The 25,000-nt window shown below is 35.8% G+C and overlaps 1 protein-coding gene across 1 annotated transcript in view; it reads left to right on the plus strand.

The window, feature by feature from the left end:
• FOXP2 (forkhead box P2) overlaps window positions 1-25,000 on the plus strand; it is a 439,425-nt gene that overhangs the window by 406,652 nt on the left and 7,773 nt on the right. Inside the window, exons 17-19 of the mRNA XM_032998779.2 lie at window positions 662-783; window positions 2,119-2,188; window positions 3,017-3,180. Coding sequence (XP_032854670.1) covers window positions 662-783; window positions 2,119-2,188; window positions 3,017-3,180 — 356 coding nt within the window. The remainder of the gene's footprint in view (window positions 1-661; window positions 784-2,118; window positions 2,189-3,016; window positions 3,181-25,000) is intronic.

The raw sequence follows: 25,000 nt of genomic DNA on the forward strand, positions 1-25,000 counted from the left end.
TATAGGAAAGACTTCTTATTCAGTTTCTGTGTAACAGTCAAAAAAACAAAACTTCAGTGAGAAAAATCGTTTTAAAAAGCCTAAGCATGTCCTATTGTGCAGGGACAGTATTGCAAAGTAACTTGCATATGTCATCTAATAATACAGAATAAACAAACTCTGTCATTTCGTTATTATAGGGATGAAAAGAATGCCTTTGAGCTTATTTGCATAAAGCTTTGTGCAAAATTAACACTTGTCACTGTAGCCTTTTTAGCATTTTAATACCTCAAGCAGGACTGGTTCCTTTGGACATTTCAACCATCCCCAAGTGCTTGATCAGGGACACAACAGAGCTGACCTAATTGTTCTGGCATTTTCAAAGATACTGTAATTTGTACAGATATTGCAATTTAGACCAGTTCAATGAAAGGAAGGTTTTGACACAGCTATTATTAAAATAGCTTGGAAGGTTCTGTTATCACAAAGTTCAAACTGCAGATTCCAGTAATTTGTAAGTTTGGGGTTTACAATATTATACATATTTTGAATTTAATACTTAAACTAAATTGAGATTTTCACTATGATTTAGAATAAGAAGATTAACAAAGTATACTGCATAGGCTGCCTTCTTAAATTGTATTAATTTTACTACCTTTTCCCCCTTTTGTGTCTGATTTAGAATGCAGTGCGTCATAATCTTAGCCTGCACAAGTGTTTTGTTCGAGTAGAAAATGTTAAAGGAGCAGTATGGACAGTGGATGAAGTAGAGTACCAGAAGCGAAGGTCACAAAAGATAACAGGGTACGTTGGTGGTTGGTTTTGTTCAACTGAGTTGTTCTGTAATTCTGTAACCCAAGTGAGTCCTCTGTGTACTACAACCTGACAGACAAAGCGAGCACTTATGTGGAGAATACGTAGCAAGCTAATAGCTATGCTGGTGCATTCTCTTCAGTGAGCTAACATTTATTTCATTTTTGTGGTAAATGCTATTTTCTGTACATTCCTTGCCTGCCTGCCTTTCCCATAATAGTTTGCTGCAGAGGAAAGCGATAATGGTTTTGTTTTTTCAGTGTATTTCGCCATATGTTTGTCATTTTAATTCCATCTACCATAAGTTCTTATACTATATATTAAAAATAGCCCTGTGTACATATGTTGCCCATGTGTTAGTTTCATATGCGCTTGTTTTTACTGTAAACCTCTGACAGAAGTGGGAAGTCGTTCAAGGTCATTTTGGAATATAGGTATCATACACTACAGTACTGACCTCAAAAATATCTTCTTGATGAGGGTAGTATTCATGAGAAGCCTTCACAGGAGGACCTTTGGCATGCTTACTGCCCTACTTTCAAATTAATCCCATGTCAGTATGACTGGTTCTGTGGATGCTTTTTATTCCTTTAGAGTATATAATTAGTTTTGATAAAACCATTCAGAATACCAAAGGTGCAGAGAGGAAAACTGGAGGTTTTTCTTTGCAGGAAGGTGTTCTATTTCTGTAATGGATCTGCTTGTAAACAGCCACCCAGCTGACCTCTGGAGTCATCCTAGGCACTGATTTTATTAAAAATACAATTTTGTGGTGATCTAGCATATAGTATTTCTAGTCTGATTTAAATGCAGTATGTTTGAATTTGCTGGAAGCTAGTTGATCCACTGTATTATTCATTTACAGTTACATATACATTGTTGTACCCTCATAGTTTCTTGGAAGAGAATAGTAGAATCCTTTTATTCCGCACTTTAGCATAGTTGAATTGTAATGTATTCAAATGTGTACCAGTGTTCAGAAAAACAAAAACAAGTGGCACAGCAAGTGTAGATGAGGCAAGTGTTGTACAAAGTTTAAAGCTATCTCGTGTCAAATTCTTTCAGTGAGATCAGAACCTTTACAAGTCACTACGGCCCTGCTTGCAGAGCAAATTTCCATGTGGGCCTAATTACAACAAGACTTTGGCTTATGTGATGCGAATAAATCACTGTGTTCCAATGGGTTGAGCCCCTTCGCCCCCAACTTAATTTCATTTTTCCTTTTAAAACTCTGGTCTTCTGAGCTGAAAAACCAATCCATTAACGCAATGAGCCAGCCAGGATATCTTCCTGTTTTTTAAACTCTGAAAAATCGTTTATTTTCAGAAGCCCAACGTTAGTGAAAAACATACCCACCAGCTTAGGCTATGGAGCAGCTCTTAATGCAAGCTTGCAGGTAAAAAATACTAAATTACTCTTTCTTTGCACACACTAATTATGTTCTTACGCGTGACATTTAATTTCCTGTTATACTTTGATGTAGAGTTACCTATATTTATGTTTATGTGGACCTGGTGGTCATTCTGAATACTTGGGTTTATCATCCAAGTAAGTTGTATTACCTAGCACTGCAAGAAGTACTAGTTCTTATTCATGCTACTTTTGATGTGAAGAAGCAAGAGGGACACCCTGTGGCAAAATCTGGAACACTCAGTTTTGCTGCAAATGTTAGATTGATAGAAGCTTTTGCAAATGCATGTGGATATGCATTAATATTTATCCAAGCTGTCATAAATGATTTCACATCATAGTGTTGGGGAACATGGTGCTCATGGCAAAAACTTTAAAGTTTAATTATAATATATAATTTTTATGCAGAAGAGGCAAATGTCAGGACTTTTTTATTTTGAGTTAAGTTCTGGTCATTTTTTAAAATATAGCAGCTGCCTGCATTATAAAGGAGCCATACATTGTGTGAAAGGGCATAGGGGTTAAGTGTAATTCAAAGTCAAAAAATGATGTAAAACTAGAAAGTGCTATGAATATAGGAACATAGTTAATAATGGAAAATAATGAAACCTATGTAAGAGAAATAGTAAACCAGAAATAGAGATGCTGCTATATTCAGAATGTGAAAATAACTGGAAAAAAAGCACAAAATCCTTCTGACCACCTCTACAACTACCCAAAATTAGCTGCTTTGTGTGTGTACAGTCATGCATGTATAGAAGTGATTTGTATACGTGTGGACTAATAATTTTATTTTTACTCTTCATTTTGCTAGGCTGCACTGGCAGAGAGTAGTTTACCATTGCTTAGTAACCCAGGATTGATAAATAACGCATCCAGTGGCTTACTGCAGGCAGTCCATGAAGATCTCAATGGTTCGCTGGATCACATTGACAGTAATGGAAATAGCAGTCCGGGCTGCTCTCCTCAGCCTCACATGTAAGTGCAGTTAGCATCCTTTCAAGAAAAAATGCCTTAGTCAAAGACACAATATTATTCAAAAGTGCTTTGAAACATAGTAAGTGAAACATCTGGAACTATAAGTTTGAAACTAAACATTTATATTAAAACATTTAAATAGATGGGTCTTCATTTACTTTGTGGTAAGGTTGGTGTAAGCTTTTTTTCTTCTTTTTTTAAACCTCTTCAACTTGCTTGCAAGCATTGAATGTAACGAGAGGCTGATCTCTGTGGTCATTTTCACAGCCTGGTTTGTAAGCTATAGTCAGAATGTTCATGTTGGAATTAGTTGTAATTTTAACTATGAGTCTCTAAACCATTTATGAACTGTAGTAGAGATATTGCCCATTTATATAAACCATAAAATGCAAAGTTTAACTGTTGCCCACAGTTTACATAGAAGCCAGTAAAGTGTAACTTTTTGCCTGTCGTATAAATCAGTGTAATTACATATTCAAGTTTAATTACTGGTGCGTCTGTATTGGCAAGGTTTATATGTTATATTTTATGCAAGACTACGATTCCTATTAATATTTAGCAGCTAACTATATCATTAATTACTCTAAAATCTTTCCCCTACCATCTTTTTAATGGAGCTGAGAGAGTGGAAGTATTAAAAATTGATGTATTGTGGATTTCAGAAATGTGTCTGAAGCTTTAGAAATGCCTGGCCTTAATCAGTGGTGTCAAACGTGGCAGTTTCTTGTTTACTAAATAGTAAAACATGTATCTTGGAGGTATTGTTTCCCAGGTTATTTATATAATAATTAGAACTGTGATATCTAAGTACACTTAAATCTAAGTTTACTGTAGGATGATTTTTAATGTGTACGTACAATTATGGTCTCTTATTTTCTGTGTTTAAAATAGCTGATCTGATTTGCTTTTTTTCATTCCATTTTCTCTTTCACATATTTAATGTTAATTTTAATTTCTAGAGTGGGATATTTAGCAGTAACAGTAATTGAGACCAAACTCCCTTTTTACTTATGCTGTGGTGCATGGAGAATCCATTTTGATCTGTCCTTTTTTAGGGGAAATATTTTGCCAAGGGTTTTTGTTTGTTTGGCATGTTAATATATCTGTGATCACACAGAAATGTTTATTGTCACACATTTAATTGTTTTATTGCACATTTATTCTACTTGCCTTTGAAAATAACACACTGTGAACATTCATGTATTTTATCAGGTTCCAAACCATTACTTTTTCAAAATGGAAAAATTTGTCTTTTGGAAGTGTCTTTAGATGTATTAAATAATACAAAAGAAGTAATAAAACTTGAAGTAGAAAGAACATGAATATATGCTCTTGAGAGTAACACTACTCTAAAACAAGTAAAGTGAGCAATCAGACAAAAGTTTTTATATCCCATGCTTTATGCTATCAACCATGCAGTGGGTAGCTTGAGGCCTTTTACTTTTAGCAGTTCTCCTGAGTATGCTAATGCTCTCTTCCTGTATAAAATGCCAAGACAATAAAACTTTAAAGAGCAAACAAGAGTTAGATCATGTGTGTTAAAAACAGCTACTTTACAGAAAAGAATGACACTTGCTATTAAAGTTGTTTTGTAAGTGTTTGGCAGATCTGTTTACATATCCTATGTACTGTCTGCCAGTCCGCTGGATAAACTGAGATATCTGTGCATATGATTATGTTGATATGACTACATTTATAGCTGTGTTTATAGCTAAAATACTTCATATTGTAGCAATTCTTGACTATAAAAAAGGCAAATAACTTGAGTTACACCCTAACTCCAAGATTCAGCCTTCCTCTCTCATTTCTATGATATGTCATTTGTCAAAACAGGCAGTTTCAGGGCTTTCCGTGGTGACTCTTTTGAAGCTTATGACTACATGTTGCTCAGTTCTTGATAGATAGAAGCAACAGAATGTAAATGCACTGAGACACCACTGGAGAAAAAGGTTATGCTCATTCATCCCTTGCGCCAAATTTAGTGCAAGATTACTGGGTTTCTGTGAGACCATGAACTGTCAACCGAAAGATACAGGCTATGACTGGATACCTGCTCACTTGTGAAATTTTTGCCTTTTCCTTGCTGAGGGAGCTGAGAATATGAAAAAGAATGAAAGCAATCTGCAAGGAAAAGTCAAGGAAGGAAGAGGCTTGTGCAGGAGGTAGAGGATGAAGGAAGAAGAGAGGCCTCTTCCTTCCCTCCATGACAGCCATGAGGGCCCCTCATTTTTGTTACAGTAAAGAACACTACTTAAGAAAATGAGAAAAGAACATAGGGAAAGCATGGCAGTAGTAAAATAAGTAAGGAGTATGGCAAACAATGAAGGTAAACTTTAAATTTTGCATTACCTACACAGATTACATAATCCCAGGTGGGAGGTGTGGGTGTGATGAAAAATAGTTGATACACTAGAAAAAAATATTTTGTACTGCCACAAGCACCCACTTACTTGTAGCTTTCTGAGAAGGTTCACCTTTGAAGTCTGGGTGTATCTCCCCCAGAAAAGTGTTCCTGAAGGGGGGGGGGGGGGGGGGGGGTGTCATAATTACTGCAAACACCTATAAACTTAGTGGCTGTATTAATTTCCACGTAGGTTAAACCTCCGTCTCCCCTTTCCCAGAAAAGTGTGTTAGCTACCACACCAGGAATATGCTGAGCAGTTATGTTGCCTGCCATCTTGAAGGTAGCTTGCAGCCAGGAGCAATGGAGCATGGTATTAGAGAAAGAGGCAAGAGGTTGCATGCAGTTTAAGAGATCAGAGCGTTCAGTTGGGAAGGGGCAGAGTTTGGATTCTAGACAAGTTTCCAGGGAGAGATATTTGTATGGTATTAGAGCATCACCAGGAAATGCAGAAAGAGCCCCAGTGACAGCATCAAAGACAAGCATCTCAGGCATTTGGTTGTTAGAATTGTACTGAGTATCATTTTAGCAGATATATAGTAGCAGAACTTTCTTATTTTGGAATGTTCATATTGATTTCTTTAGCATAAATTCATCTTTTTATACATACAATGAAAATTGTGTGTGTATAGAGTAGTCAGTATTTCTGTGCTTTAACCATGAAAGCGTTATCAGAGAAATTGATTTCTGTTATTGTAATACCTTAGCTACTCAATGTCAGAAAGTAAGGAAATTATTCCAGTCTTTGAATTTGAACCTGGTACTTCACATCTGGTTTTCTAAACAGAGTAGTAAAAGCAGTTGGAGTCATCAACTTACCCATCTGTGGACAGGTATCTAACATAGGTGGGTGAACCAGGTTCCTTAGAAAATGATCTCTGTTCATTGACTAGAGAAAGATGGTAGGTATATAACTTGAAGTAAATGTATAACATTTCATTTCTTACACTTCTTGAACACTTAAGAATACTGCAGTAAGTTTTAGGTGATCAGTGTAACCATGACCTGGTAGTTGTGATATCTCCTGTATTAATAATTACATAAAGCATCTGAAATCTTATGTTGCATGACTCCCAGTTTCCATTCCCAGTCTGATGGAAGATGGTAATTCCATGATCGGTATGCAGCATATCACTGATGGGATCTCAAATGCTAGGTTTACTTCATGTTTCAGCAGAATTATATTCAAGTTCTGTCCTTGATTGGTCTTCAAATCCAATTCCTGGTATGTTGACATGGACACTCAGTACTCCTTTGACATAAATCTACACTGAGAAAATATGTTGTGGGCATGTATGTTCTGTTTAAATTTCCAATTTCCTCCAATATCAGTTGTCAACAATCAATTACATTTTCATTTAAATTAATACTTAAGGCTGTTTCTTCCTTCATTTTTTGAGCATGCACTACTTCTCCAAAATTACTGTAGGTTTTAGCTGTTAAGCAACAGGTTTCAAAGCGACAAACGCAACAGAAGATATTTTACGTACAAAAAATCATTATTTATGTAGAACTAGGTGCTGCTAATCTTGCATAACAATTGTACATGGATTTAGTTGGAAGCTACACACACCTTTGGTGTACAAATGCAGACTTCTGAATTAAAGAAAGAAACCACAAGCATCCAAACAAGTAAAGCTTCGTGCTTGTGGGAAACTTTTGAAAAACTTTTATCATCCCCGAAGAAACAACAACACTAGATAAGACATGGAATAATACTTGGGGACAATAATGACAGTTCATACATTAGTGATAACACAACTTCTTTTTAACCTGCATGTCATAGCCAGTATACTGCTGAAGAGTTTTGGATGGATTTGAAAGTCAGTTCCTTCAGAGTCAATAAACTTAAGATTCTTAAATGAACAGCAGGATCATAATGAAATCAACTTTGTGCTTTTTCCTGTATGTATTATATGTTCAAGTTTTCTTACTCTCGAGGATGCAATATGAGGGATGGAAATCAAGTTCAGCTGTTCTTCTGGTGTTTGCGCATTTGTGCTAGATTGATCACACTAAGTGATTATTGAAACTGGCACAGACCAGGGCATTTTATCACCATAACATTTGGTGCATCTCTTGTCCGTGTGTTCATATTTTGGCAAATACATCATGCAAAATGCCATTTTACTTCACTGTATAAGTTTGGGTGAAAAAGGTAAAATTTTAATCTGCAAAGCTGTTTATAGCAGTTGAGAAAACGAAAATCAGTCATCAGAAAAGTGTAGCCTGAGAAAATATAGTCTTGCCATAGGAAACAATGGGGTGGTTATGCCATTCTGTTAAAACTCACTGCATCTCTTTTAATAAGGAATGGGAGGAGTTAACAAAGGAGATAGGGAAAGCAGATATCCTACTGGTGAGGTTTTGTGTAAGGGGGCTGTTGTCGTGGTTTTCTGCCTGCTTGCGCTGTGTTAGAGTGTAGACTGAGGACAATACAAACAATCTATTATATTCTCAATCGACTGATGAAAATAATCTAGTTCCTAACAGCAAATCCAGAATCCTGGAAGTAATGGATGTCATTCTAATTTATAGAAAGAATTTTAATTGTTGTTTGTTTGTTTTTAAAAAAAAGTACAGTGAGAACAAAAAATAATTATATAGAGCCACTTCTTTAAAGGTGAATTCATATATCTCATCTCATATGATCTCATATGACTCTGTGTTCAGCTATTGTAGTGCTGTATTCTGTAAAACAGGAATTGTTTGAAGCCAAATGTCAAGGCACACATATATCCCATGATCTTTAAAGCTGTTACTAGAAAATGTTGTTAGGTTGTTGTGACAAAGAATGACTTTTGTCCAAATGAAGAAGTGTAAGAGTCAATCTGAGATGAATTAGAAAAATGAGCTTATCCAATGTAGTCCTTCGTCTTCAGTTTTGTCTGTGAAAAGGTGAGTTCCAACCATTTGTGATTTCAGTCACCTTTTCTTTTGTATTCTGCTGTTGTTCCCAACCCTACTCCTTTACCTTTTCCACTCTTGCCCTGACTGGATCATTTCTCTCTGCAGTTCCATCTGCATAATCATCAAACTTGTTTTTCTTTTTTTCACACTATTTTATCTTTAAATTTTATTCCCAGAGGCAAATATGATTATTCTGCTCTAAGATCATTTACTTTTGAGGTGCTTCAGTTTGAAAGCATTTCATTGTCAGGTCGTTCCCATATCTGATTATTCCAGTCCCCCACTGTTAAGCTTTCACACCACTTACAGTAGGTTACCTATCATTCCAGTTTTAATCCCTTTCATTCCCTTGTTTCTTTAACTTCATAATGTTCCAATCCCCTGTCTTTCCTTCTTTCCTTTCCTTTTTTTTTTTTTTTTTGTTATCATTGCATTGTCCCATTTCATGATCTCTTTGCATTTACCTTGGAGGCTTGTTCTGTTCTAGGAGACTTCTATGATCCAAGTCTCTTGTTCATTCTATAAGACTTGACATATTGTATAAGAAAATAAACTCTTCGAAGCACATCAATTAACAGGGATGTAACAAACATTATTAAACAGGTGAGAAGCATGTAATTGAGCAGATGAATGTGGTAGCAATTGCAGTATTTCTGGCTATCCTTGTTCATCAAAAATGTTTCACCTAATCACATGATATTTTAATGCCTGCATAATTTAATTTCACACACTTTTATTCATAAATCTAACATAAGATAATGGGCAAAGAGACTTTGTGACAACAATTGATTTTTATTTTTATATGAAAAGAGGAACAGCTGGGAAACAGGATCTTTAAAGGTTATAGCTTTTGTCTGAGCATATTCCCACTGAAAGAAGCTCTATTGTGAGAATACGCAGTGAAATAATTTTGGCTTCGCCTAGCACTGCAGAGCATCTGAAAGTGACAGGCAAGTCCAGCGATCCAACACTTTATCATACTATTTTCTTACCATTTACATTTTTTTTTGCTTTTATTCATTGTATGGATCGTGCGACAGTGACTTCTGAGTTGCAATTGTGCCTCCCTGCTTTCGTACAGCGCACATGTAGCCACTAATGGAAAAATAAGCAATGATGTTTTGATTAATAATATTTTTCACCATTCCCACTGACATAACTTTTCACTTGAATATTTTTCTAAATGTTTATGTTATCTTTTTTTTATTTTGTGTTACTTTTCAGTCCATTTGTCTTCTACATTTTGCTTCTGTTCATCAATTTTCTTATCTTTCATGACTGATGTTCCAGTCCTTTATCATTTCCTCTTCAGCTTCTTAAATGTTACATGTCTTACTTTGTATCAGAAGTCGCTATTTCTTTACATTATTCCAGCCCCAATTGTTGCAGTTCTACAGTACATTCCCAATGCTATTAACAAAAAGATCACTCCAGAGATATAGTGCCTTCAGCCGAAAAGTGTCAGATCCCCATAGCGTGTCTTGTAGAAGTTGGTAGGCTCCTGCGGGGTTTCACAGAATCTTTTTGAAAGCTGTCTTGATGAAAACTTTGTGGTACTGCTGTCATGAATTCTCAATGTATGAGCAAGATATTTATGCTTTTCACATAACAGGTGTGTATAAGAAAATGCAGCATCTTAAGTATTGTTACAGATGTTAAAAATGTGTTTGAAGTTGTGCAACTAAATCTCTTTGTGATGTGGTTGTGTAACTCTTAAATTTAGTTCATAGGAACTTCCTTCTTTGTACAACACAAAAGCTGAGATGATAATGCTGTTAACAGTTGTGCTGAGTATTTCTAAAACTACACATACAGTTATAAATTTTATCCACTTCTGATGATTGCATTTGGATTGTCAGTAACTGTAGTATTATAAGCCAAAATTTTTGAAAGTGGACTCTAGATATTTTTTTTAAATACAGATGTCCAAAATGTGTTTTTACATTTATGTATCATGTAAACAGTTAAATAAAAACATACAATTCTATCCAGTTATTTATACCACTAGTTTAACTTACGATACGTAAATCCAAGCAAAGTTTAATTGGGAAATTTATGACATTGTTCTGAGGAAGTATTATTATTTGACTATTATTTAGTCTTTAGAATTTATAGAAAACTCTAGGAACTTTACACATTTTAAAAGACTAAAAATTTCAATGCACTTTTTTTTTTTTAAAGAGTTTATGCAAAGACTTCATCTCAGTGTGAAACCCCCATTTGTAGTTCACATTAAAATAATCAAATCTCAGGATGACTGAAGACGTGCTTATACCCAGTAATGTCCATACAGAAAAGCAGTGTTCACAATTTTCTGGCAAAGTGCAGTTGGGAAATGTGCTCTTGACATCTAACAGCAGTCTGTAAACAGTGCTGGGAATGTGTATGTGTAGTACAGACCCTGTTGTAGTCTCTGTTAGGGTTATAACTGTGGGTATTGCGGTGGTTTTCTCCAACTAACAAACAATAATAACTGTGTATCTTAAATTAGGCTGAACAAATCCAGTAGTCTTCCTCCTTTACCTAGACTTACCAAGTTCATTTTTTCCACTGTACCCATTAATAGAGGTTTAATGATGTTGCAGAGCCTTTGCATGATCATGGCCTTTCACCAACCCTTTTCAAAGACCTCCATAAGCTTCTGATTGAGATGGATAAGAGGAAATGTATCTTTGGTGAAGTATTATGCTGTGGTAGTAGTACTCTGGGTAATTAGGGACTTTCCCCAATTTGATTTTTTATTTTTCTTTATGTTTCCCCTCCTTTATTCTTTGCAAATTTGACATCAGACATCACAACTGAAAAATGTTCTCTGAGCTTTTATCTCTTCTTGTACTAAGAACACAGGAAGTAAGAATAATGTTGTAGGGAACGACGTCATATATTTCCTCTCCTAAAATTATCATAGTCCATCTCAAATTTGAAAACCATTGCAGAACTTCATTCCTTTGATGATTGTAAGCCACATTTCAGTTTCCAGACTAAATATATCCCAGTTTAGTTTCACTGATATGCGTTCTAGCTTACATAGTCTTTCTTACTCAATCTCTTTGTTCTTAAATGTGGTCTAGAGAGCACACTGTGAACTTTGAATCTTCATTTTGTTAGACCAAACAGGCTCTTTGTGATACAGCAGACTGTACATTCTCCTCATCTTTCTAGTAGCCATTCCATAAAACTATTAAATTTTGATTTATTTTCACATGCAGGTGTTAACAGTTTTTTGAAGCATTCCAAATGTAGTCATATATAATATGTTTCTTCTTTCACTCTGTTCTTATGGAGAAAAAACATATTTTAGCTAAACTAATCTAAAATGTTGTGGTTTATTTTTACAATACGGTATTAAAGAGTGGACTGGAGGCCCTCTTGTGATAAGTGCTGTACAGAGGCAAAACAAAAATGATTATCAAATCCTTGCCTCGCTCTTGCAGTCTTTAGGTAGTAATTGAATTGTTTAATTTTAGAAAAGCCTCTTCAGGTGAAGTTTGAATGGAAGCTGTATATTACATGCAGTACTGTCCCCATATAGAATATCATCAGGCTTTGTTTAGAGAAGTCTTTGACACAGTGCTGGTTGTCATTAGACTGCACTATAGGTGCATTAAACCAGAAGGTAAACCATGACTGGTAGCAGTGAAATACCTTGAGATGAGCACCCATCAAGTAGTGTTCTGTTACTATGCCTGCCTTTTTATTCATGGCATCGTGAAAGAATAATTATGCTATTGTATCCATCTGGAGTTACTGGAATTACAATTTAAAACTTATATTTTTTTATATGGTAGCTAGATATTTACAGATGTAGTAACAATGTATTGCACTGTATATATTTCATTCAGCTGAAATATAGTGTCCTGTGAAGCAGAAGTCTGCATTAAGCACAGGTCGAAGTATGCAGTTAAGAGGCAGGATATATTAACCTAGTCTCTGTGATATCTCAGATATCTCCTAATCAGCTCAGTCTGCAGGCAGACTATATTTTTGTTTTCTTGCAGAGGTCATGGAGAAAAAACATACTCTTCAGACATGTTGCACTTCACATCTAAGTCTTAAATCTGTAATAGCATACAAATGGGAGGCATGATTAGTATTCACATGTTAACAATTTGGTGAAATGTTCTGAGAAAACTTTAAATAAGTTTGAAGTGTTATATGTAAGAACAATCATTGGTGTAAATATGAGGTGGTGATGACTGGTTACGCAGTCGTTCTTAAGACTCTAGAAACTGGAGCAGGTCACCAACTGAATGTGTGCTGACAAGGGTATGTGGTGGTGAAAGCATACAAGCATACTTAACAGGAATGTTGTATGTAAAAGTAAGTTCTGTCCTTCACCCGGTTCTTCTGACTGGCCTTTTCTGAAGACTGGGGAAGGACTAAAAATATTAGGTTTGTTGAGAAGAGGGAAACTGAGTGGGGAAATGACGACAGTTTTCAGAGAAGATGGGAATGAGCTTGGCCATTGGGAACGGGACAAGAAATTGTTTGTTAGTATTTCAGCAAGAAGAGTTCAGACAGACACCAGAAAGAATAAAACCTTTCTGACTGTAGGATAATTAATTGCTGATATGTGTACCAGCACAGAGACACTCTGAAACCACTGATACGGGAGGCTGCTAAGAACAAATTAGAAGTGATCAGAGGTGGTTTAAGTATAACCTTCTTTGCAGTAGGGGATGAAGAGACTATATGATCTCTTGAGGCTCCTTCCAGCCCTATTTTCTTTGATCCTTGTGGTAAATCTGAAAAGGTTTTTTTCAAGTATGCTGTGTCTTACTAGAGGCTAGCTGAATTGTCCAAGTCCATTTACTCTGTAATCTGGAACAGCTGTCATAGCTAAGTATCTTTAAGCGCTCTTATTTTTAAGATTGAATGGCCTTACAGAAAAATTTATAGTGAGCATAAGATTCAACTAATGTGAAAAATGTCAGCTAGGGCAGTGCAGACAGTCCTGCACAGGTCAGTTTGACCCATTTGATCCTGCCAAGTGTGACGTGGTTCTACTTGTTAAATGCTGCCATCAACTATTCAGTAAAAAACATACCAAAGGGCTGGCCATTCTCCAGGCTTGTTCTAGGAGGCAAAGCTAGTCATCACTTCAAGTCGTAGCTCTTAAACATTGAAAAATTAAAATAAAAGATCAATGCTCCAAGAAACTTAGTGTATGAAGAGGAAATACTTCGGTAGCATCCTGCTGAAAACTTTGAAACACACCCATCAAGCATTCCTGTCAATCAACATTTTCAGTGAAGACTGTACCAGAAGAACAAATGTACCATGCCTAGGTGTAAGTGTAATGCTATTTAATCCCTTGCTCCTGCATTAGAACAAAATGCTTAGGTGTCACCGTGGACAAATGTTGATGATTGGCTTATAAAATCTCACAAAAGTGTACTGAAAATGTTACTAAAAGGATATTTTCAGCCTCTTTGTCCCACACTATATATCTGATCAGTTTTCCGAGACAGCAGAGTTTATTGATGTAGAAGTTTTCAAGAGAAATAGAAAAACAATTATACATAGTCTGTATTTATATTAAGATGTATAAAAACCAAAGATAGTACAGTCCAAGTTCTCCATCAGCTTTTCCTGGATAACTGAATATCTTTCCAGATTTTGTATAAAAAATTTTTGCCTGCTCTAACCACAAATAACACTGAGATATTTAGTTGTTGCTGCTAAGTTTCTGTGTAACTGGTACAATTTTTAAAACTTCTCAACCATTAGATAGTACAGAACATACCAGATCCATAGCCTCTTTTCTTAATTTTTTTGTTTGTTTGTTTTCAGGCTTGCTCTTTTTCAGTGGTTCTTCAACAACCCCCCAATTTTTTTAGACACTGAAATCTCTAGTATTTTGTCATTTTCTTTTGAATTTTTGCCTTAAAAACTTCTGTGCTCTTTTTCCCTAATCCTTTTCTTTGTTTAGCATGTTAACTTTTGACGTTTGAACTAGATGCAGCTGGCGGTTTGAAAGACTTTAGAGGCCGTTGCCCTAAGCTAATTTCCAGTCAAGTTTCTATTTCTTTTTGTGGTTCTATCACAGTGAAAATACATTTATTTAGACACCAAAGAGATCAAGCCAATGTCAAGGACAGGAATTTCAGTAAGAGTCACTAGAATCAGAAAATTTATGTTAATGTCATCTTAATCAGAACTTGATTCCTAAAAATTTTGATCCTGTAAGAAGGGCTAATTTGTGCATGAGTTTTCAGCCTCAACCGATAATATATTGTTAATATGTCAGTTTTCCAGAAAGATCTTTTCTTTATCTACATTTCAAAGATTTAATTTGATTATTTTTATAGTAGGTGTTATTTTAAATTCATACCTGATAATATATCAATGCAGATAGCGTATCCCTATTTATAGTGTAGGCATTTTTTTGCCAAGTTTTTTTTAAAAAAAAAAATCCTGAAAACAAACAAAAAAACCCACAAAACATGAAGACCCAGTCAATTTAATTATCAGTTTCATAATCTAAGAAAAAAAATCTGTATGCTTTCATTACCTATTTTTAATGAGCTTTTTTTTCGGTTAAGGGGAAATTAAATTGTCATGTGAGTATTAACAAAGCTGTCCATTTATTCTCTAGAAATTTCTACGTACAACAATCATTTTTTGTGCAAAGCTGAAAGGAAGAGGAGGACGTGGGGGTTTTTTTGTTGTTTTTTTTTTTTTTTTTTAATTTTCAATATTTTTTCAATTCAGACTCATCACTATAAAGCTGAAATTCTTAAAAACTTGTTTTGCATGTTTTCATCCTGATTTGCCACCAATGTCCATTTTCAAACTTTGCTTAGTTCTTTGCTTAGAAACTGGAAGTTTTAGCTGTCCCTAATTTAAAGTGAACCATTTTGTATTTTGATGTGTTTGGACAGGGCCAGACTAATAGGGCAGGAAGCATCAAACACTATTTCCAGCCAATTTCGGAACAAACGTATTGATGTATATTGCAGATAAGCAGCACAAAATCATCCCTGAGTTGGGAAGTGCCTCTGGTATAGAAAGGAAAAAGGGGAGGTTTGCTCCTAATCTCTGTGAATTAATGGCTGGCTGGTTTCTGCGGTGTGAGGGTCAATATCTGTTAAAAACTTTTTCCTGTAGTTTAATGGCACATGGCATCTCAGAATTATTAAATACTTACGTATTTAAATGTTATTGAAAACATTTAATAAATTAAAAAAAAACACTGCTCATTAGGTGTGTAACTTACTAAGGATTTTAAAAACTTTTCTTTAGCAGTAGCTCTATGTTGTTTTATTAGAATAAATTAGTAGTGGGATAAATGTAGTGATAAAATGATCATAAAACTGCCATATTAAATTGGGTGACCCTTAAATATGGGTAAGGTGAAGGTGAACATTTGCTTTTTGTTTTTCCTACATGTTCCTTATTTCCATATTTCTAGTGTATCACTTCTGTTTATGCTTCCAAGCCGCTACTCCTTTTGTATTGACTTCAGTGTCAGCTAAATTAAATCAATTCAAAGTACTCCTGTAATTTTTAATGCTTCCTCCTACAGATATGTTTACCGTGCCATAGGTCAATTCTGTTGTTCTTTTCTGGATTCTGCTATATTGGTTTTGAGATGAGTGAGTAATAGCTAAAAGGTAGTCATGTACATTGAATATACAAGTCAAAGTGAGCGCCTACTATAAAGACATAAACATGTTTTATATTATTGTCACTGTCATTATTCTCTACTAGTTAGTCTAACGTACTGGTTTTGACTTCTTAAGCAGAGGTGCCACTGAAAGATTCATAACAACATTTTTTCCAATTGGGTATGGAAGATAGATATATATAGGTAGTTTATTTTCTTTCTTTTATTTGTCAACAGTAAATTGATTTGCCATGGATTATCAGCTTCATTATTTTTTTCACAATTAACTTTACTTACAACTAAATATATTGTGTTGTTCCTCTGTTTATATTTCCTTCTGAGGGATGCATAATTATTCAAAACAGAAATCAAATGTAAGTCTTAAAGAATTCTCGCTGTTAACCTATCTCGATGTTGTGAAATAAACTTTTGTTCTTCCTTCATCTAACTATTTTTTTTACTGGCAAATCTTTAAATCTAATTTTTGTATGTGTTAGATTTTTGAAGTTTCTCACAGGAATTTCTTCTTCCACCTCATTTGTCTAGTAGAGTAATACATGGTTCACTATGTGTATCACCTTTGGTTATTCCCCCTTCTCCCCAAGTGTTCTGTCAGATGCACTGCGTATTTCACTTACATCTTCTGCTGTGAATAAACTTCACAAGTGAAATCATGGCCCTAATGAAGTCAAGGGGAATTTTGCCATTGACTTATATGAGTTCTGGATTTCATCCCAGGAAACCATTTGTCTTCATGTCTTTGGCTTTCCCTCATTTCTTATTCTGCCTTCAGTCACTCCTAATCACTCCTAATCTCCATCTGATATTTATTGTGACTGCTTACAGCCCCATTTCTCAATTTCAGTTCATTAAAATCTTTTTTTTTTTTTTTTTTTTTCCCAAATAAGTCAAGGAATTCTCCCAGATCTGAAATCTTTTTATTAGATATTTGAAAGTTTGTACAGTCTTAGTAGTCTGTAACAATAGCAAAATCGCTCATGTTGAAATCCAGAACCTTTTTATCTGTGCAAATACAAGCAAGAAAATATTTTCCCAGCTGTGGCAGGACTAATTAGGAGTGCCCTATTAACCAATAAGTTTCTAAGTGATTTTTAAACAGGTTTGGTTTTTTATCTTGTTAAGAAAAGTGTAATGTCTTAATATTTTCTCCTATCTATATTCCCCTAAAATCCAAGAAAGAAAGGTAAAATAACCTCCTCTTCTCCCTCCTCTTCCTCTCTTCTCTCTGTCCCTCCCCCGTCCCTCTCCCCTCATGAGGACAGTCAGGAAGTGAGTGGGGCAGGTGCTAAAGAAGTTGTGTAATCTCCATCCTTGGAGGTTTTCAAGACTCAACTGGGTAAAGCTCTGGTCAACCTTGTCTGACCTTGTAGCTGTGCCTTCTTTGGGCAGGATGTTGACATTTGCTTGAGATCTCCTGTGGCTCCTTTGACCTGAACTGTCTTGTGACCCTAGAGTATGTTTCCATAAAGACAAAACTATGAGAGAGTGAGCAGAAGTAACCTAGCTTTTTAGCAACCAAGTTTAAGGATAAAGATGCTCTGGATTTTGTTTTACGGATACCAGCGAAGTCATATCAGTTGCTCGCCAAAGGGATGGATCTTATAAATAGCAACAACTGATTTTACACCTTTTTAAGGTATCACAAAAGAAAAGTTGTGTTTGCAAGACCAGTTTTATGCAGTTGGTACTAATGGGGTTTGTGATTTTTGTGGGGTTTTTTTTCTTTGTTTTTGTGGGGTTTTTTTGTTTGTTTTTGTTTGTTTGTTTGTTTGTTTGTTTTTTCCCCTAGAGAGATTCATCTACCTTTAATCTTAAAATAATTGAAGGGCTGGCATGAACAAACTGACTACTTTTACACTGACTGATAAAATTTTATCAGCACCTATAATAAATAGGAAAGCAAGTGTCTAGTTTTGGAGGTTGTAAAAACAATAATAGACTTACATAAACTCATTCTTACTTTCTCTTGCACGTTACTTGATATGCCAGAGCCGCTTTGTGACCATTGATCATTAATTCCATCTTATGCCATCTCCTTTAGTGATGAACTAAAGATGACAAACTTTAGTGGCCTAATTAATTATTCCAGTGTACTCTTATCTCCTTTCAGAGTCTGCAGCAGTGCCTGCCAGCTAGGGCTCTTGCCTCTGCTTTCCATCACCGTGTCAGTGCAACTCCCAAATCCACCATGGTAGACTTGAAATTCTTGGTGATAGATAAAATGATAAATACGAAAACAAGTATATTTTGAACGTATTTTTTGTGCCTTAGTGTTGCATTTGAGAGAATAAAAGGTTGATACTTCCCTTTTTTTAGCTCAACATGGTTCTTGGAGTGCCTAGGTTGGAAGGGTGCAATTTGAAAGTGGCAGGTTGACAAAGCACACTCAGAAACACCCTCACTGAGGTGCAGTGCTTTTATAGGCATCACATTTCCAGTCTTCTTCCACCAGGATATTGTAGCTTCACTCTCTCCTTAGTGAAATGAGGTAGCACACCCCCAGCTGCCTGACAAGGACATGTGATAATAGGACCTTCCTCCCTTTCTTGCTTCAAGCTAGAGATTTGCATATAGGCATTATTTTAACTAGAAATAATAGCACTTCTTCAGCATTTCAGTATAAGTGATAAATACATGGGGGAAGTGATTCCTGATGTTCAAGGAAAAATAATAATGGATTCTGTGACAGTTGTAGCATTACTGAATTTGTATTTAATTACTTGTCTAATACTCTTTCTTCCCTTTCTCAATATTTGGATTAGTATCTCCCTAAATGGCTGTATATATTCATGTCAATAAACAGTTCACTTCTACTTAAGAAAAATAATAAACTTTTTATAATAGCGTGAAATTGTAAAGAGACAAAGTAATAGAATTTGATATCTTGAAAGTACTGTAGGATTTGAGGATTTGTCTCCATTTGTCTACCAAAGCATAAATATAAAAATTCCAGATCTGAAACTGCGTTGGAAAGGAGAGCTTTTCTTTTTAAACTGCTATGGGATATCCTACAGACCTAGAGCTGTACTGGCAAGATGAGATACAGCTCTTCTGAGGAAATACTAGTCCAAATCTACTAGGAAAAACAAACAAACAGGTCAGTTGCTACATCAGTAATACAGTGATTATCATTCTACCGAATAATATTTGATGAAAAATATTTTAAAAGTGTAACAAAAGTCACAGTTTTAAAAATATTAGGTCACACAGAAATAGAAGTTATAAAAAATATGTTTCAACAAACTAGAAAAATATTTTATATAATGTTAGATGTTAACACAGAGAAGTCTTTAGAAAGCCAAGGTGCTTCAGATTAAAAAAAAAAAAAAAAAAAAAAAAAAGATTAAGAATGTTCTTCAAATATTAAAATATAGAAATGTACAGAAATAGTTTGGCCACAGTATTCTTTGTGCTTTAGTAGCTTACCTTGTTGACTTGGACACAAAACCTTTCAGACTTCCAGGGTTTGAAGATTTCTGTAGCAGTGGATCTTCTTAATATCTTCTCCCAAAGTATACATGGAACACTTTGTGTAGCTGAACCAAACTTGCACTTGTAGTTCAGGATGACAACAGCATGAAAGAATTGAGGGCAGTGTGGGTAATAAGTAAAAATGTAAATAAATTGCAGGTATCCAACATGAATAGTTACACTGGAAGTGTAGAGTTCTATAAAAGATACTATGTTACACAAATGTAACATGTTGTGTTTTGTTCTTTTTGTATACTGAAGCATTCTTAATGTAATGGAAGTAAAGCTAGTGGAGAAACAGTAGAGTTGGAAGAATAACTGCAGACTAACCCATTGGTTTTGAGGATGTAATGTTTGTAAGCCTAAGGCTATCTACAGAATCGTGAGGAAGAATGGGTCAAACTACATCATTTGGTTTGGGAAATGGTGAAATTTGTTTAGGAGCTACCTAATTTTTATTTTTTTAACTTTTAAAAACCTTTATTACTTTAACAGGCAAACAAAACCTTAAAAGAAATAATCAACATAGGTTGTCATACCACATATGGCTTAGAAATTGTTCACTCCCAAAGATTCCCTTGGGAAAACTTTTTTTAGCTGAGTTCCAGAAAATTCATCATCTTTATATACTTCTACATGAAGTCACTAGGAAAGCTAGTGAGTCAATAGTATCAAAATTAAAGTCTCATAGACTATAAGCCTAGGAGGGACTTCAAGACATAATCTAATTTATTGCCCTTTGTGCCATTGAATACCAAAGTAAAAAACTCCCTAGTGTTACTAGGTGCCTAAGTCACCATAGCAATACAAAATACTTTCAGCTGCAACCCAGCAAAAAAAAATCACCCTTTCGTGATTTCAGACTGATTATTGCAACCCCTGCGTGGAATAAAAATGCACTGAAAGATCCTAAAAAACTACACGACTTGCTGCAAACCATACACTTGGCTACAAAGCTCACAGTAAGGACATTGACTGAGTCAGCTTTTTCTCAACATCTACCACCTCTTCAAAACAAAGCCAAGAGCAAAGTCTTTTCAGTGCCAGTCATTACATTGACTTAACTGTCTGAGAGACTGCATCTCTCTATCATGATGTCCCACAGCACTTCCCCTTAAATGATTTTAGCAAAACATTAAAGATTTTGGGTGGATATGGGCAACAATGTTTAGAGGACCCAGATCTAAACTGTGGAATTTGTTCCGCTGGGGATACTGGAAGGGTTGTGGCACTTCCCCAGTGGCTTTCAGAATTAAACACCAAAACCCTTGCATTTTTTGTTTTCTTTTTTACATAAACAAATAAGAAATTAACTTTTTTTTCCTTCCATAAAATTGGATGAAAGAAATAAGGGGAAACTTAAATCGTTAAATCTCTGTTTTGGAAGTAGGGAAGTGTTCAGGGTCTCTGTAGTAATTCAGTGCTGACTGTTATAAAAAACATTGTCTGGCTTTGTATTTTTTCTAAAGAAAATTTGCATTTTCTATTCAGGGCCTGGAATGAGCACTATTTCTACTAACCAAATCCAAACCTTGTTTATTGTAATTATTTATATTTTGTAGTCCTGCATTCTCACTGCTGTTTCGCTGGATTCGGTATCCCCTTACATTAAAACTGATGTGACATGAAATGTCTGTAGAAAACATGCTATCCATAATTGAGAGTATTGTATCAAGTATCCTTTCTCCTTGTTGACACCTGGCTCAGCTGAATTTAATTAAGAAATCATGTACTTGGTTATAGGATCTGTTTGTTTTCTTGTCATCAACAGCATATGTTCTAATGTTTAAAAGTTGAATGTAACACTTGTTTTTTGCTGTTGCCTAGATTTTAGCAGGATTTTAGTAGCTCTTATACTAAAGAAGTTTTCCCAAGTCAGGATAAGACTAATCTTGTGCAAAACTCCAAGACAAGTTCATCTTGTATCAGAGTTATTGTAGGCTTTGAGAATTTGGCTTCATCTCTAAATATTTGGAAGTTACTTTATACATTCCTTCCTAGTATATATTTGTCCTTCAGCTGCCTGTGCTGTTATCTTTCGTTTTTCCTTTGAAGCCTAAAGCTCTTTTCCAGCAGCCTACAAAAAGTCTTCATGAGGCCTTTGTAAGTGTCCAGCAACTGTTACCTGTCTTCTGACACCTGGCAGTGGTTCCAGTTAAATGTTTTAAATTATGATGTCTTTAAGGATGTAGTATACATCTGAGAACATGAGAATGTGAAATTGTAGTTTGCCAGTTACAGGAGTGAGAGAAAAATCTTCATGTAGAGCTGTAAAGCATGTGGAAGAGTGAATGAGGCAGTTGCAGAAACAGAGAAACTTCATGTTCTGTGGTGTGTGAGTAAGGAAGCAGTAATGTATTGAGATGAGCAGGCAGCTCTGCAAGTTAATAGAATCCTTTTGTATTACAAAGGTCTCTCACAGAGAATTTTAATTTTGAAAGAGCTGGGCTATGAGGAAAATTTGCTTTTACAACAGTAGATCCACCAGTTGTAAAGAAGGTGATCCATGGAAATGAGTATGTTCATTTGTTTATAGCTTTACCAAAAAGTTCTTTGAAATAATTTAGCATTGCCATATTTTATTTTTGCTGCTGCTGCAGGCATCTCCTCACCTCCTGTTTGTTACACTGCATTATTAGTCCTGAGGTCAGGTAGAGATGTATTTTGCCAGCACTTGTTCAATAGGAGACAGCCATTTTGATGAGGACATTTGTACATGATGTGGCAATAATACTTAATAAGAGATTACTTCATCATCCCTATGTTCTACCTAAGAGTTAGCAGTGACTGAACTCACTTCTCACAGATGAGTGTCTAATCTCTTCATAAAGGCTCCCAAGGATGGGGACTACAAGGCTTCCTGAGCAACCTGGTCCAGTACTGCACTGATTAACTCCAGCATCTGACCTGTTGCTCATTCTATAACCTAAGACATCCTTCTTTCAGACTTTCTTCATATAATCATTTTTTCTAAACCTTTACCTGGATTTTCTCAAGTTGCCACATATTTGAAATCTCATCATCTTCACCACTGTGCTTGCATTACTTCCCATTTTGCTGACATCTGTGAAGTTAACAACTATGCTCTCTATTCTATCTTCTGTGTCATTAATAAAAAGTACTGACTAGTTCTTAACCCAGGATTGGTCTATCAAGGAACCATACTAATCTTTGTTAAAATACAGATTCCAATTATGTACTAGATAAGTAAGTTTTGATCAAAAGTCAGAAATCACTAAGCTATGACCTGTTGTTAGGATTTGAGTAGCATGTTTATTAATAAAAAGACGTGGCATATGTAAATATTTCTTCAGAATTTATGTTTAAATACTAAGCACTTCACATGGGAATTTTTCCTTAGTACACTGCTCCCACTGTACAAGAAAATGGTAGTGTAGAATTTTGCAAATAAATACATTTAAATATAAATCTATGAAAAGACACACCCATACATATTTTCATATTAGTTATGTACAAATACCAGTCTGAATATTTTGTTTTCTATGTACAATAAATATCTTAGTATATATCATACTATACTGAAAGTTTTCAAGATAATAATGCATTTAACAATTGAGAAGATGGGTGTTCAAATCCTATTTTGCTTATGGAAAAGGGAGGAAAAAAAAAAAAGGGTTTTTGGTTTTCATATATATTTTATATAGTTGCTTCCTCCTCAGAACATACATAAAATACTATAAATGTAAGACCCTTTACATCTCTAACCAACATGTCTCAACTTTGCCTTTCAACCTTTGATTTTGAAAAACAGACTCTAGAGTTGAGAGAAATGTTAGTTTCAAGAGCCTATGTGTTATTCCTTGTGCTTACACTTCCAGAAAGAGGTGTTTGTGTGGCAGTGTTATCTATGAGCTGTACTCTTAAGGTGCTTGAAGAAAAGACTATTAAATTTATTTTTGCCTAAACAACTGAAATGGTTGATTTTGGTCTTGATTTACTGTTGACCTGGAAGAAAGTATAGTTGACAAAAATGAAAATTTTGTACCCTGATCAGTCTTCTAAGCTATTAATTCTTCCCCAGATTAGTCACCAAAATAATCTTTGAACTGTCCTTGCCAAAAAGAGGTCCTCAATACTAAAAAAATACAGCACAAGGGGAACTAGCATCTTAATGTGTAGTGCATATTTAATGGATATTTCTTGTTAACCTTCCTGTGTGTACAGTGGCTGCACTCCAATCAGAGAAATGTAATCAAAATAACCTGGACACCACCCTTAAAGGAGCTGAATTCATTTGGTAAAAAATAAAAATTTTGCAGTCAAAATTTTTTAAGCATGGAAAGGAAAGCATAGCAAAGAATCATAGAATGGTTTGGGATGGAAGGGACATTTAAAGACCATCTAGTCCACACCCCGCCTTTCCCTGGGCAGGGATATCCTTTATTAGATCAGGTTGCTGAATGCCCCATCCAACCTGACTTTGAACGCTTTCAGGGATGGGGCATCCACAGCTTCTCTGGACAATCTGTTCCAGTGTCTTACCACCCTCATTGTAAAAGATTTCTTCCTTACATCCATTCTAAACCTTTCCTCCTCAAGTTTGAAAAGGTTATCCCTTGTTCTGTCACTACAGGCCTTGGTAAAAGTCTCCATCTTTCTTATAAGCCCTCTTCAAGTATTGACAGGCTGCAATAAGGTCTCCCTGGAGCCTTCTTTTCTCCAGGCTGAACAAACCCAACTCTCTCAGCCTTTCTTTGTAGGAGAGGTTTTCCAGCCCTCTGACAATTTCTGTGGCCCTTCTCTGGACCTGCTCCAACAGGTACATGTCTGTCTTGTACTGGGGACCCCAGAGCAGGATGCACTACTCCAGGTGGGATCTCAAGACAGCAGAGTAGAACCTGCTGTCCCTTAACCTGCTGGCCAGGCTTCTTTTTCTGCAGCTCAGGATATGTTTGGCTTTCTGGGTGGCACGTGCATATTGCTGGCTCACGTCCAATTTTTCATCCACCAGTATCCCCAGGTTCTTCTCTTCAGAGCTGCTCTCAATTCCTTCATCCCCCAGGCTATACTGATATTGGGGATTGCCCTGACCCAGGTGCAGGACCTCCTGCTTGGCCTTACTGAACTTCATGAGGTTCATGTAGGCCCACTCCTCCAGCCTGTCGAGGTCCCCCTGGATGGCCGCCCTTCTTCCTGCTGAGTCAGCCATACCGATCAGCTTGGAGCTACTGGCAAACTTGCTGAGGGTACACTCAATCCCACTGGCTGTGTCATTGATGAAGATATTAAATAATATCAGTCCCAGTACAGACCCTTGAGGGACACTGCCGATGAAGGAATATGCTAGGTATACTAGTGCACAAAATTGAATTTCTTGGGAGCAACAGAGGGGACAGAATATTGTAATAATAGGGTTACAGCATTTGGAAGCGATCAATAGGCCATTA

Source organism: Tyto alba, unplaced genomic scaffold, assembly GCF_018691265.1.
Source record: "Tyto alba isolate M040663 unplaced genomic scaffold, T.alba_DEE_v4.0 Super-Scaffold_2, whole genome shotgun sequence".
Classification (NCBI taxonomy): Eukaryota; Metazoa; Chordata; class Aves; order Strigiformes; family Tytonidae; genus Tyto; species Tyto alba.